This window comes from Narcine bancroftii, chromosome 1, assembly GCF_036971445.1.
Source record: "Narcine bancroftii isolate sNarBan1 chromosome 1, sNarBan1.hap1, whole genome shotgun sequence".
Lineage (NCBI taxonomy): Eukaryota > Metazoa > Chordata > Chondrichthyes > Torpediniformes > Narcinidae > Narcine > Narcine bancroftii.
Genome location: NC_091469.1, coordinates 21512199 through 21524432, shown reverse-complemented (window position 1 = coordinate 21524432; position 12234 = coordinate 21512199). Strand labels below are relative to the sequence as shown.

General features: G+C 38.8%; 1 protein-coding gene across 13 annotated transcripts in view; it reads left to right on the top strand.

Annotated features, from left to right (window-relative positions):
- znf462 (zinc finger protein 462) overlaps positions 1 to 12234 on the top strand; it is a 151847-nt gene that overhangs the window by 92560 nt on the left and 47053 nt on the right. For all 13 annotated transcript variants that reach the window (XR_011352383.1, XR_011352386.1, XM_069921726.1 and 10 more), the window contains one exon: positions 8232 to 8405. Coding sequence is in view for 11 of the 13 variants with exons in the window: in XM_069921726.1 (XP_069777827.1) it covers positions 8232 to 8405 (174 nt within the window). In the remaining 2 variants the exon portion in view is untranslated. The remainder of the gene's footprint in view (positions 1 to 8231; positions 8406 to 12234) is intronic.

The following is a 12234-nucleotide window of genomic DNA, read 5'->3' as shown; positions in this document are numbered from 1 at the left end:
GCACTGCAAGGCCCTTCTTTTCTACAGTCTTTAAGGCCTAACCATTTAGAGTGCAAGTCCTGCCCTGGTTTAATTTACCAAATTGCATCATCTCATATTCATCTGAGTTAAATTATATCTACCATTCCTTCTCTACTTAATCTTGAAGCAGTTGTAATCTTAGATAACCTTCTTCATTTTCCACCATATGTTGTCCAAGATTATGAATGTTGAGATCATTAGCAAATTACTAACATGTTAACTACATTGACATCCACTTTATTAATATAGATTATGAACAGCAGTGTAGCCGCCACCGATCCATGCAGTGTGCAGCCAACCCCTCCAGGTCGCAGCCGAAGCCTTCATCGCACCACTGGCCACAGTGGCCAGTGGCCACTACAACCCACTGATTCTCTCCACAAGGTCACGATTGAATAGGCTAGCTGACCCTGAATCCCACGTGAGCTAACCTTTCAGAATGGCCTTGCTAAAGTCCACATAGATAATGTTCACTACCCTGACTTATTCAGTCCTCTGATTCACCTTAATGCCACAATCATATCTGTGAGACATGATTTCCCACACACAAAGCCACGCTGACTATCTTTCAAATAATGGTAGGTCTTGTCCCTCAGAATTCCATCCAATTACTTTCTTGACAGTCATGTTAGGCTCGCCTGAGCTGTTCGCCTGTCCTTGCAACTCTTCATAAAAAAAAAGACACAACATTAACCACTGTCCAGTCTTCCAGCACATCATCCTTGGCTAAAGCAGATGTAAGTATCTCTGCCAGGACCCCAGGAATTTATTTTCCCTAGCTTTCCGCAAGATCCCAGCATACTCTTAGATCAGGCCCTAGGGCACATCTTAATGTGCTTCAAGGCTATTAGAAGTACCTAGTTTGCAATATGGATTTGTTCCAAGATCTTGCCCATCACCTGTGGCTCTACCTTCAGATGACTGATGATTCTCAAGGAGCTCTGTTCACTCCCTAGCTACCCTTTTGCTCTTAATATACTTGTTGAATCTCTTGAGAAATTTTGTTTTACCTTACTGCCACACCCACCTAATGACATTTTTACCCTCCTAATCCCTCACTCAAGTGTATCCTGAATCCTTTGCACTCAAAGGATTTAGTTGCTTTTTTTAAATATATGAAGAGTAAAAGAGTGACCAAAGTAGATATAGGACTGATAGAAAACAATGCTGGAAAGATTGAAATGGGAGACAAGGAGATGGCTGAGGAACTGAATGAATATTTTGAATCATTCTTCACTATGGAAGATATTAGTAGCAGACCGGACTCTCATGGCTCTCTTGGAAGTGAATGCAGTCAAGATCACGAGAGAGAAGGTACTTGGGAAGCTAAATGGTCTAAGGGTGGATAAGTCCTGCGGACCGGATGGATTGCACCTTCAGGTTCTGAAGGAGTTAGCTGTAGAGACTGTGGAGGCATTAGTAATGATCTTCCAGGAATCATTGGAGTGTGGCATGATTCAAGTGGACTGGAGGATCGCGAATGTCACTCTGCTGTTTAAGAAGGGAGCGAAGAAACAAAAAGGAAATTATAGATCTATTAGCCTGACATAATCGGTGGTTGGGAAGCTGCTGGAGTTGATTCTCAAGAATGAGATTACAGAATACCTGCAGGAGCATGAAAAGATAGGCCCATGTCAGCATGGTTTCCTTCAAAGAAAACCATGCCTGATAAACCTATTGCAATTTTTTTTGAAGAGATCATAAGTAGGATAGAGAGGGAGATGCAGTGGATGTTGTGTATTTGGAATTTCAAAAGGCCTTCAAGGTGCCACAGATATGACTGTTAAACAAGATGAGCCCATGGAATTACAGAAAGATACTCACATAGTTAGAACATTGGCTGATCGACAGGAAACAGAGAGTAGGGATAAGGGGATCCTATTCTGGTTGGCTACCAGTTACCAGTGGTGTTCTGCAGGGGTCAGTGTTAAGGCCACATCTTTTTTATGTGGTATGTAAATGATTTGGATCCTGGAATAGATGGCTTTGTGGCTGAATTTACAGACAATACCAAAATAGGTGGTAGGGGAGGTGGTGCTGAGGATACCGAAAGGCTGAAGAGCTGACTTGGATAGATTAGGAGAATGGTCAAAGAGGTGACAGATGAAATACTATTTGGAAAGTGAACTGTCATGCACTTTGGTAGAAGAAATAGAAGGGCAGACTATTATTTAGATGGGGAGAAAGTTCAAAATTCTGAGGTGAAAAGGGACTTGGGAGTCCTTGTGCAGGATGCCCTAAAGGCTGACCTCCAGGTTGAGTCGGTGGTGAAGAAGGTGCATGTAATCTTGGCATTCGTTTCTAGAGGAATAGGATGCAAGAGCAGGGATGTAATGTTGAGATTATAAAACACTGATAAGACCTCACTTGGAGTACTATGTACAGTTTTGGGAGTTGAATTTGAGAAAAGACGTGCTGGCATTGGAAAGGTTTCAGAGAAGATTTACCAGAATGATACGAGGAATGAAAGGGTTAGCATATATGGAACAATTGTCAGCTTTTGGACTGTAGTCATTGGTGTACAGATGGGTGAGGGGGGACCTTGTAGAGACATTTTGAATGCTGACAAGCCTGGACAGAATAAATGTGGCAATTCTCGGACAAGAGGGCATAAATTTAGGATAAAAGGATGTCAATTTAAAACAGATGCGGAAAATTTTCTTTAGTCAGAGTGAGTCTAGTGAGTCTGTGGAACTTGTTGCCACAGGTGGCTGTGGATGTGAGGTTGTTGGGTGTATGTAAGGCAGAGATTCACAGGTATTTGATTAGACAGGGCATCAAGGGTTCTGGAAAGTGGTTGAGTTGGAGGATAGATCAGCTCACGATTAAAATGGGAGTGCTGATTCGATGGGCCAGTAGGCCGACTTCTGCTCCTATGCCTTGTGATCCCACTTGCTTATACCTGATTGATTCCTCTTGGAACCATAGAACACTACAGCACACAAACAGGCCCTCCATTCTGTGCTGAACTATTCGTCCTAGTCCCATTGACCTGCATCCGGACCATAACCCTCCCAACCATCTTCCTTTTTCCTTTCCAGAGCCTCAATATCTGTCATCAAACAGAGTTCCCTAATCCTACCAGTCTTGATCTTCACTCCAATAGAAAAATTCGGTCCCTCAACTCTCCTTGTTTCACTTTAAAAGCCTCCTATTTGCCAGGACCCCTTAACCTGGACCAAGCCTCTCCTAATCGTCCTTTGCAAATTTATGCCTAATCCCTTCAAAATTAGCCATGCCCCAATTTAAGACTTTAAATTGTTGACCACTCATGTTCAAAAAAATTGCTGGAGAAACTCATCAGGTCACGCAGCACCCAAAGGAAGTAAAGAGTGACCAACGTTTCAGGCCTGGGCCTTCATCGGGTCTGCAGACTTTTTTTTGTTTATCTGGTTGACATGCCCTATCTTTTGGTATAACTCTTTTAAAACTGATAGAATTATGGACACTGGACCCAAAGTGCTTGCCCATGTACATGCCAGTCAGTTACCTGCCTTGTCTCTCACAGGAGGTTGTGTTACACTCTCTTTAGTCAGGCCATCTAAATATTGCTTGAGGAGTTTCGCCTTTTTTTTTGAGTACCACTGGTAATGTTTATTGCCTGTGACTATTCACTCTTATTATGAAAATTGTAGTTGCTACATTATTTTCTCAGATAGGTTTGAGGTCCATCGCTTTGAATCAGTGGAGTCGCGTATTGACTAAACCAGATAAGGATGTAAGATTCCATTCCCTAAAGGACGTTTCTGAGCCAGGTGTGTTTTGGGATGCTCATGTTTTATCATCACTGCCCCCAAAATGCTGTGGCCAGACCCATTTTATGTCCTTAGTTTACTTCTTGTACTTTGTCCCATTGTATCTCTATTTTGCCTTGCTTTAATTTATCCTTGATGCATTTTGGGTTTGTACAACATGGAAACGAGCCTTTCGACCCACCAAGTACACTGACTATCACCCATCCATTCACATTAATATTTGCGCTGATCCAACTTTATTCTTCCCACATTTTAAGCAGCTCCACTCAGATATCCTGACACAGTCAGGGCAATTTTCAATGGTAATTTAACCTACCAATCTGCACGCCTTTGAAATTTGGGAGGTAAACGGAGAAATCCCACCAGGCACAGGGTAAACTTGGAGACTTCACGCAGACTGTGCTAGATGCGGATCTTTGAAGCAGTGAGGCATCAGCTCCACCCAGCCTGTGCTACTGTTCCTATGATCTCCTTGCTTCTGGCAAATCTGTTGATGCTTCTGCTCGGAGTACGTTTCCTGCTCTGATGAAGGAGGGATCTGACAAAGTTGAATGGAAGCTGGCTGGAGATGGATTCAAAAATAACTTTCCGAAGTCGATGATTATTAATAGAAGTACCAATATGTAGTCAGGAAGAGTTGGGGTTTTGAGTCTCATTGGAAATTATGTCAAAGAGCTCGCACCTTCACACTCTGTTGATGACAGGCCAGCATCTTGAAGCATTGTAGTGCTTCTCACTCCATGGGTGTTGCCTGACCTGCTGAGTAGTTCCAACATTCTGTTTTTATTTCAGATTTTTGGCAACTGCGGTTAATTTTTGAAAAACCCTTCATGGTACTGTCAAAAGAAATTAAATTATGAATATTTTAGCAACAAGGGCAAATCTCAGAAGGGCTTATTTAAGCATTTTTTGGGTTTGAGCTAAAAATTGGAGCTTGTATTGTGTGGATCGACAGAATTTCAGTACACAAATGCTGGAGAAACTCAGTAGGTCAAATAGTGCCTTAATGTAGCAAAGGTAAAGATATATCACCAACGTTTAAGGCTTGAGCCCTTCATCAAGGTGTGGGGGAACATGAGAGATGTCCCTAGGACATCTGCTCATCAAATAGGGTTTTTACAGATAAATAATGTTAATTTCCTGTAATAAATTAGCACACTTAGCTCCAGAATGGCTGATCACACAGGCAGGGCTTTTGCACCAAATAAGGTTGAGTTGCAGTGATTTCGGAGTTGTGGTGATTTTGGAGGCTGGTCATTTGAGGTGGGGGTAAGTTGAATGAAATATAACTTAGCTGGTGCAGTGCCAGAAAGCCAACAGCACCACCCCAATGGCCCACTCCTCCTGTAGGTCTGCATTGAAGGGGTGACCGCTCTGGCCGGAGCAGTGGTCTCAAGCCAGAGCCCACCTGACCTTGATCATCCACCTCATGTCTGACCTTCTGCCCCGTTTGGCTGCCTTTTTGTCCGAGCTTCTGGACCACCCCGTCGCCGCCTACCGGTGGGGGGGGGAAGGGAGGTGTGACATGACAGACAGTGGGGGCTAGGAGTGGGGCATTTGCCTAAAGGGACCACCTTTAAAATGTTTCTGAAGTCTTGAAGATTCCAAACAGTGCCAAGTGTCCAGTCCTGAAAATCCCGGATAAAAGGTTAGGCTCCTGTATAATCATAAAAGAGTTAAATACAGTTTAAAATTTTATTTAAGTAATGGAACTACTACCCTCTTTAACTAACTTAAATGGCTTCATTTTCCCCACAGTAGTTTCCTGGTGTTCAGAGAGTTGAGAGGGGAATTTCATAGAAATATATAAAATTATGAAAGGAAAAAATACTCTATAGACAGAGAGGTTGTTTCCACTGATGGACCAACCCATAAGATTGTGGGAGCAAATTTAAGATGAGAGAAACTTGTCCCAGAGAGTAAGGAATCTGTGAAATTCTCTACCCAATGAAACAGTAGAGCTGATCTATCCTCCAACTCAACCACTTTCCAGAGACAGATAGGTTTTTGAACAGCAGTGTTGGGGAGTAGGCAGTTAAGTGGAGTTGAGTCCACGGCCAGATCAACCATGATCTGACTGAATGGTAGAGCAGCCTTGATGGACCAGATGGCCTGCTCCTATTTCTTGTGTTCTTTCATGGTAATAGCCTTAATGTTTCATTAACCAACATGTGAAACCTTGCTTTCTATTTGGATATCCATTTAGATTCTGAAAGCAGTGGGGAAAGCTGTAAAAATCAGGGAGGGACAATTGGAGAATACTGCTTGAATCAGGGTAAATTACCTTAATCTGAAGTGAGGAGGAAGTTACTTACTCAGAGGATAGCGAAACTTTGGAACTGTCTTCCATAGAGGCTTGGTCATTGATTCCAAACAAAATAGATTGATGCATTGATGGAATTTCAAGAAATTGCAGAATATGAGGATGGGGAGAAAAGTGGTATTGAGGTACAGGATCGATCGCCCAGGAGCTTGTTGAATGTCAGAACGTTTCTGAGGAGCTGAATAACCTACTCGATCTAGTTCTTATACTTCTCTGTTCCTCTTCTGAGGTAAATGACTGGAAATATGATCTCAGCGTTTCAAAGAGAAACGTCGTCATTTTTACTCTAGCTGTAATTCTGTCACCAAATGAAAATGGTGATTTTAAATGTTAATGAATTTTCAAGTTTATTTTTGGATCGTTCTGCAAATTCCATTGAGACAGAAATGGAAAGATCATATTACTAGGATGTTCAAAATAACTCGTAGCAAATTTGATGATGATATAAATCCAAAAGAAATTAGCTGGATGTATAAAATAACTTTTAAAGAAAAGCCTGGAGTCTTTGTGTGATGCCACTGTTTCTTTAAAAGAAAATATGTGAGTAGGTCTGAATTTATTTTCTGAACAAATGAGGATTCCTTGAGCTTTATGTGGCTCAGTTCAGTTTTCCGTAATTTAATCAGCACGTCCCAAACTAGTGACATCAGGAATGGTGAGGGGTGTGAGTGCATGGGATTGCCATGCAGGTTTCTGCCCAAGTCACATACTGATCTGACTCGGAAATACATCCCCAGTTCTTCAATGTCACAGGATCTTTGTCCTGGAGCTCCTTAACCACCAGTTCAACTAGACTACCCTTACCAGAAGGATAACAGTGGGTCAGGAAGGTGATTCATCACCACTTTCTCAGGTGCAATAAATGATGCGCTTTCCAATAACGCTTACATCATGCAAGTTATAAAAATCCCATCATTTCCCCACCTTTCCATTTTTGCACCTCCTGATCTCAATTTATTCCATCATGGGTAAATCTCACTGCTTGGGTCTAAAGTATGGAATTCTATTTCTAAACACAAATCTCCTTTATCACTTTAAAAATCATTCTTAAAACACACCTCATCCTAATATTTATATATGTGGTAGGTGTCAAAATTTGCTTGATAATGTTCCCATGAAGCTTTACTTTGTTCGAGTTGTCATGGAGATACATGTCACAGACAGTTAATTCTGATGCTGATGCTTCAATTGAGCATCCTATGTATTTTTAAATTGATTCTTTTTTTAAAAACAAATTAAAAAAAAAACTAGTGTTACTCCTTGACAATAATCTTTATAGTTTGAAAAGTTACATTATTCTATAAAATATATATGGGAAATACAATATATTCAGTGCATTTCAGACTTTCCATTTCATTATATCAAGAAACCTATGCACGTTTTTCCAGAGCACTAATGCCACTCGTGTTTTCTCTTCAAACAATGCATCCATCAAGTGTTTGAGAGGCTGTTGCACAGGAGCCAGCCCTTCTTGTCCACGGCAGTAGGACCTCAGACTGGAAACTTGAGTGGATTTAAGTAGAAGGGCCAAAACTACATCTCTGCTTACCCATTGACGAATGTGTACCTGACTTAAGAGACCCCAAAGCACATCAACATCATGACACTACTTGTTTGAGTCGTGTGATGCAAACATTTATTCATGTGTCACATTGCTTTCAAGAAATCTTACTAATCTCTGCAGCTAATTTAAAGCTTATGTGGTTTCTCTAAGGCATGAAGTGGCCAGTTCACTCACAGTTAACTCTTAACAAGCTAATGGCCAGATGGTTTGTCGTAATTGATTACATTTTGGATATAATAATTTCCTAAGCTTGTAGGCATATTGCTGTTTTTTTTTAAACATTCACAAGGGAGAATAGAAAGTGTCCTGGTTTGGTGATTAATCTGAAAGATTGCACCTCCAACATACAGAGCAGTGGAGTGTCAGAATAGATTTTGGCCCAGGTTCCTGGTGTGGGACTCAAACCATCAACCCTGTGATTCAAAAGTGAGTGCACTCCCCAGCAAATTGTAGCCGTTGTCGAAAGCATGCAGATGAAAGTTCTTTTTCTTTCCCTCCCTTACGGTACCTGAGCCTTCTGAGAGTGTAAACCTGAACAACTGAATAGTCATACTATTTTGTCTTTCAGTCCGCTGACGTTCCAGCACCGAGACCCATTTCATTGGTCAAGGAGCGGAATGTTGTAGGCTATAAGTGCAGCTTCTGTTTTGAAGTCCATCCAACACCCAGAGCTATATCGAACCACCTTCGCAAGCACGTTGCATTTGGCGAGTCCCTAGATACTGTCCGTACCGGCGAAGAGGTGAGTCTTATTATTGGAAGCTCTTTGGCCATTTTTTAAAAAGGGTCCCTATATATGTAATTACAAGGGCTTTGCTGTACCATCTGGAATGTGGTATAATATTGTGTATTACTAAACTGATAACATAACATTTCTTTCTATTTACACTTTAGAGCCTCTGTACTATTTATCAACATTGATTTGTTCTGCCAACAGAAAGCTGTGTCCAACTGGGTCTATGCATCTGTGCCGTAGTGAAGGGTCCTATCTCACCCCCTTGGCTATGAACTGCTGTGAATCTTTCTTCAAACAAAGGCCTTGTGTCTGACTGATGATCATTGGAAATTATCCCATAAATCAATTTTAGGCAGGCAGATGGTGCACTATTTGAGAGCTGCCAGATTGACTGCATCAGACCAATTTCTAATCACATGGTACTGTTGCTTGTGAGTTTTCCTTCAGGGAGAGTAGGCATTGTACATTGCACATGTGCATCATTGGAACAGGACATGGCCTTGGGTCTCCTCTGCCATTCACTGAGATCACGGCAAATCTGTATAATAACTCCACATGACTCCTTTTCCCTCGGATTTCTATTAACCAAAGATTTTGTCAATTTCAAGTTTAAAAATTACCTTTTGTGGAAAAGAGAATTGCTTTTTTTTTGCCACCACCGTGTGTGGAATTGTCTCTTAACTTTGCCTCTGGAAAACCTGGTGCCGATATTTCAACAGTGCTGTCAAGTACTAGATTCATCCAGTTGTGGAAATAACTCCTCTTCACTCCTCCTATCAGTCCCTCAACTGGGATTCAGTGACCTTTAACCTAAATTCCCAGCAAACGTTCTGAAACCCATGTACTTCTTTTCTCCCTCTCCATAATCTTCAGAGGTATTTTTAAAAATATTTTATTTACAAATTTTAAACCACAACAGAAAAATAAATTTCATTCAATGAAAAAACTTGAAAATTGTCAAGTGGTATAAAAGAACCCCTGCCACCTTCAATCCTTCCTCCCTCCTTACCCCCATAAAAAGAAAGAAAATAAAAAAGTCTGATTCTTCTTTTACTATTTTCTTATATCTTCTTAATATTTATATATATCTATATAGATATCTATCTATATAGATATCTATATAGATATCTATATAGATATACGATATATATATATATTTTTAATATCTGTTAAACATTCATACCCACATTTTGCAAATATGGATGCCATGTTTTCCAAAATACATGATATTTACTATTTTGTAAACTATAAGTAATCTCAAGCAGTATGCAACTATGGAGTTCTGCATACCATCTTTCCATCCCTAAATCTGTATCCGATTTCCAAGTTGTTGCTATACATTTCCTAGAAACTGCTAAAGCAATTCTTACAAATTCAGTTTGATACACAATTAATTTTAATTTAGGTCTTTTAACCTTGTTATTGCCCAACAAAAATAGCACTGGAACCTGTGGGAACTTGACCCCTATTATTAGTTCCAAAAATTACCTACTTCCACCCAAAAAGACTTAACTTCAGGGCACTGCCAAGTAGAATGCAAAAATGATCAAACCTAAAGCACAAATCCGATAGTATAGGATTCAATCTTTTTTAATTTTTGGGGAGTCAAATTTAATTTATGCAAAAAAATTCTATTGAACCATTTATAGTTTTTGTCATATTCTCTTTACATTGTTCAGTCCAGTTTTTATCATCTACTTGCCCATTTAGATCTACTTCCCCTCTCAATCTTGACTTATGCATCCTTATTTTGGTGGCTTTCCTTTGGAGTAAATTATACATTACAGAAATAAATTTACTTGCATTACCATTGTGATTCCATATTTCCATCTCAATAGAATCAAGTTTGGACCTATTTTATCAATCAAAAAAGCCTTAACTTGATAATAGCAAAAGAAGGTATTATTAGGTACATTAAACTTATTCTTTATTCGTTCAAATGTCATGAATCTTCCAGCTTCAAAACAATCCTCTATCCTTTGAATACCCATGCATATGCAAGACCTCAAAAATTGATTATCCATAGAAAATGAGTAAATCTCTTTTGACATAAAGGCATTTTTCTTGAAACAAAACCTTTCATACCTATTTCATAATTAATTTAATTACATAATTCAATCAAATGTTTCAAAGCAGATGTATCCCTACTTCCTTCCAACAATTTAGAATTCCATTTATATATAAATTTCCTACAAATTTATTTCTCCTATTTTACTGAGCTCTATATTAACCCAAGCAGGAATTCTATCTAAACCAAACAATGCATAAGTAAATCTCAATTGGGCAGTCTTGTAATAATTCTTAAAATGGGGAAATTTTGGACCTCCACCCCCCCCCAACTCAAACTTCCAAGTCAATTTTTCCAAAGAAACTCTTGCCATTTACCCTTTCCATAAAAACCTCCTAACATTTGTATTCAAATCCTTAAAATATTTTGGGGGAAATTAAGATCGGGATCAAATGAAAAAGATATTGAACTCAATATTCATACAATTTGCCCTACCTACTAAAGTTATAGGTAGGGTGTTCTACTTATTCATATCATCAATAATTTTATTAAGTAATGGTAAGTAATTTAATTTATATAAATTATTCAAATCCTTATCTACCCAAATACATAAATATGTAATTCCAGCACCTGGCCTTACCACACTGAGTATAGTCACACTTAACTAAAGGCATAATTTCACTTTTATTCCAATTAATCTTATACCCAGATATTTGGCCATTCTCTTCTAATCGATTTTATATTCCACTTGATTAACCTTTATACCCTTAATCTTAGGATCTTGTCTTACTAGCTCCACTAGAGGCTCTATTGCTAAAATAAACAAAGCTGGCAATAAAGACAACCCGGTCTACTTGATCTAATCAGTTGAAAAGGAGTAGAAACATGTCCATTGATCACCACCTTTGCACAAGCACTTTTATATAAAGCTTTAACCCAGTTTATAAATGTCGGCCCTAGACCAAGCTTTTTCAGTACCTTAAACAAATAAGTCCCATTCTAGACTATCAAAACTCTTCTCTGCATCCAAAGTCACTGTCACACTTAAATCTCCCCTTTTTAACAAAGCCTGTTTGATCCACATGAATTAAATTTGGTAAGTAATTAGCTAATCTATTTGCAAAAAGTTTAGCAACAATTTTATAACCTACATTCAATAGAAATATTGGTCTATAAGATGCTGGGTTTTAAAAGGTCTTTATCCTTCTTTGGTATAACCATCATAATTGCAGATGAAAAAGATTTTGTTAGAGAATGAGATTCTGCTGATTGATTTAACAATTCCATAAAAGGAGGTATTAAAAGATCCTTAAATTTCTTTAAAAACTCAGGCGGAAAACCTTCCAAAGTGTCTTACCACTTTGCAATGAACTCAATACCTCACTAACTTCTCTTGCCATAAAAGGAGCATCTAAGTCTCTTTAATCACAATGATTCAAGCTAGGTAAACTTATTTGGGATAATAAAATTCTCAATCTTAGTTTCATCACACCAAGACTCAGATTTATATAAATTAGAATATAATTCTTTAAATGAATCATTAATTTCTTGAGGTTTCTAAGTAACCACCTTAGAATTTTTTATAGCATTATTTGTTCTAAAAGTTTGTTCCCTTTTCAGTTGCCAAGCAAGGACTTTATAAACCCTTGCCCCTAATTCATAATATCTTTGCTTATCTCAATTAATTTTTCCATTCTAAAAGTCTGAATTGTGTTATAATGAAGTTTTTTTTAGTTATTAATTTCTTCCTTTTCTCCTCAGAAGTCATTTTTTGTAAATTCTTCTCCAAACTTTCTATGTTCTTTTCCAATTGATAAACCTCTTTCA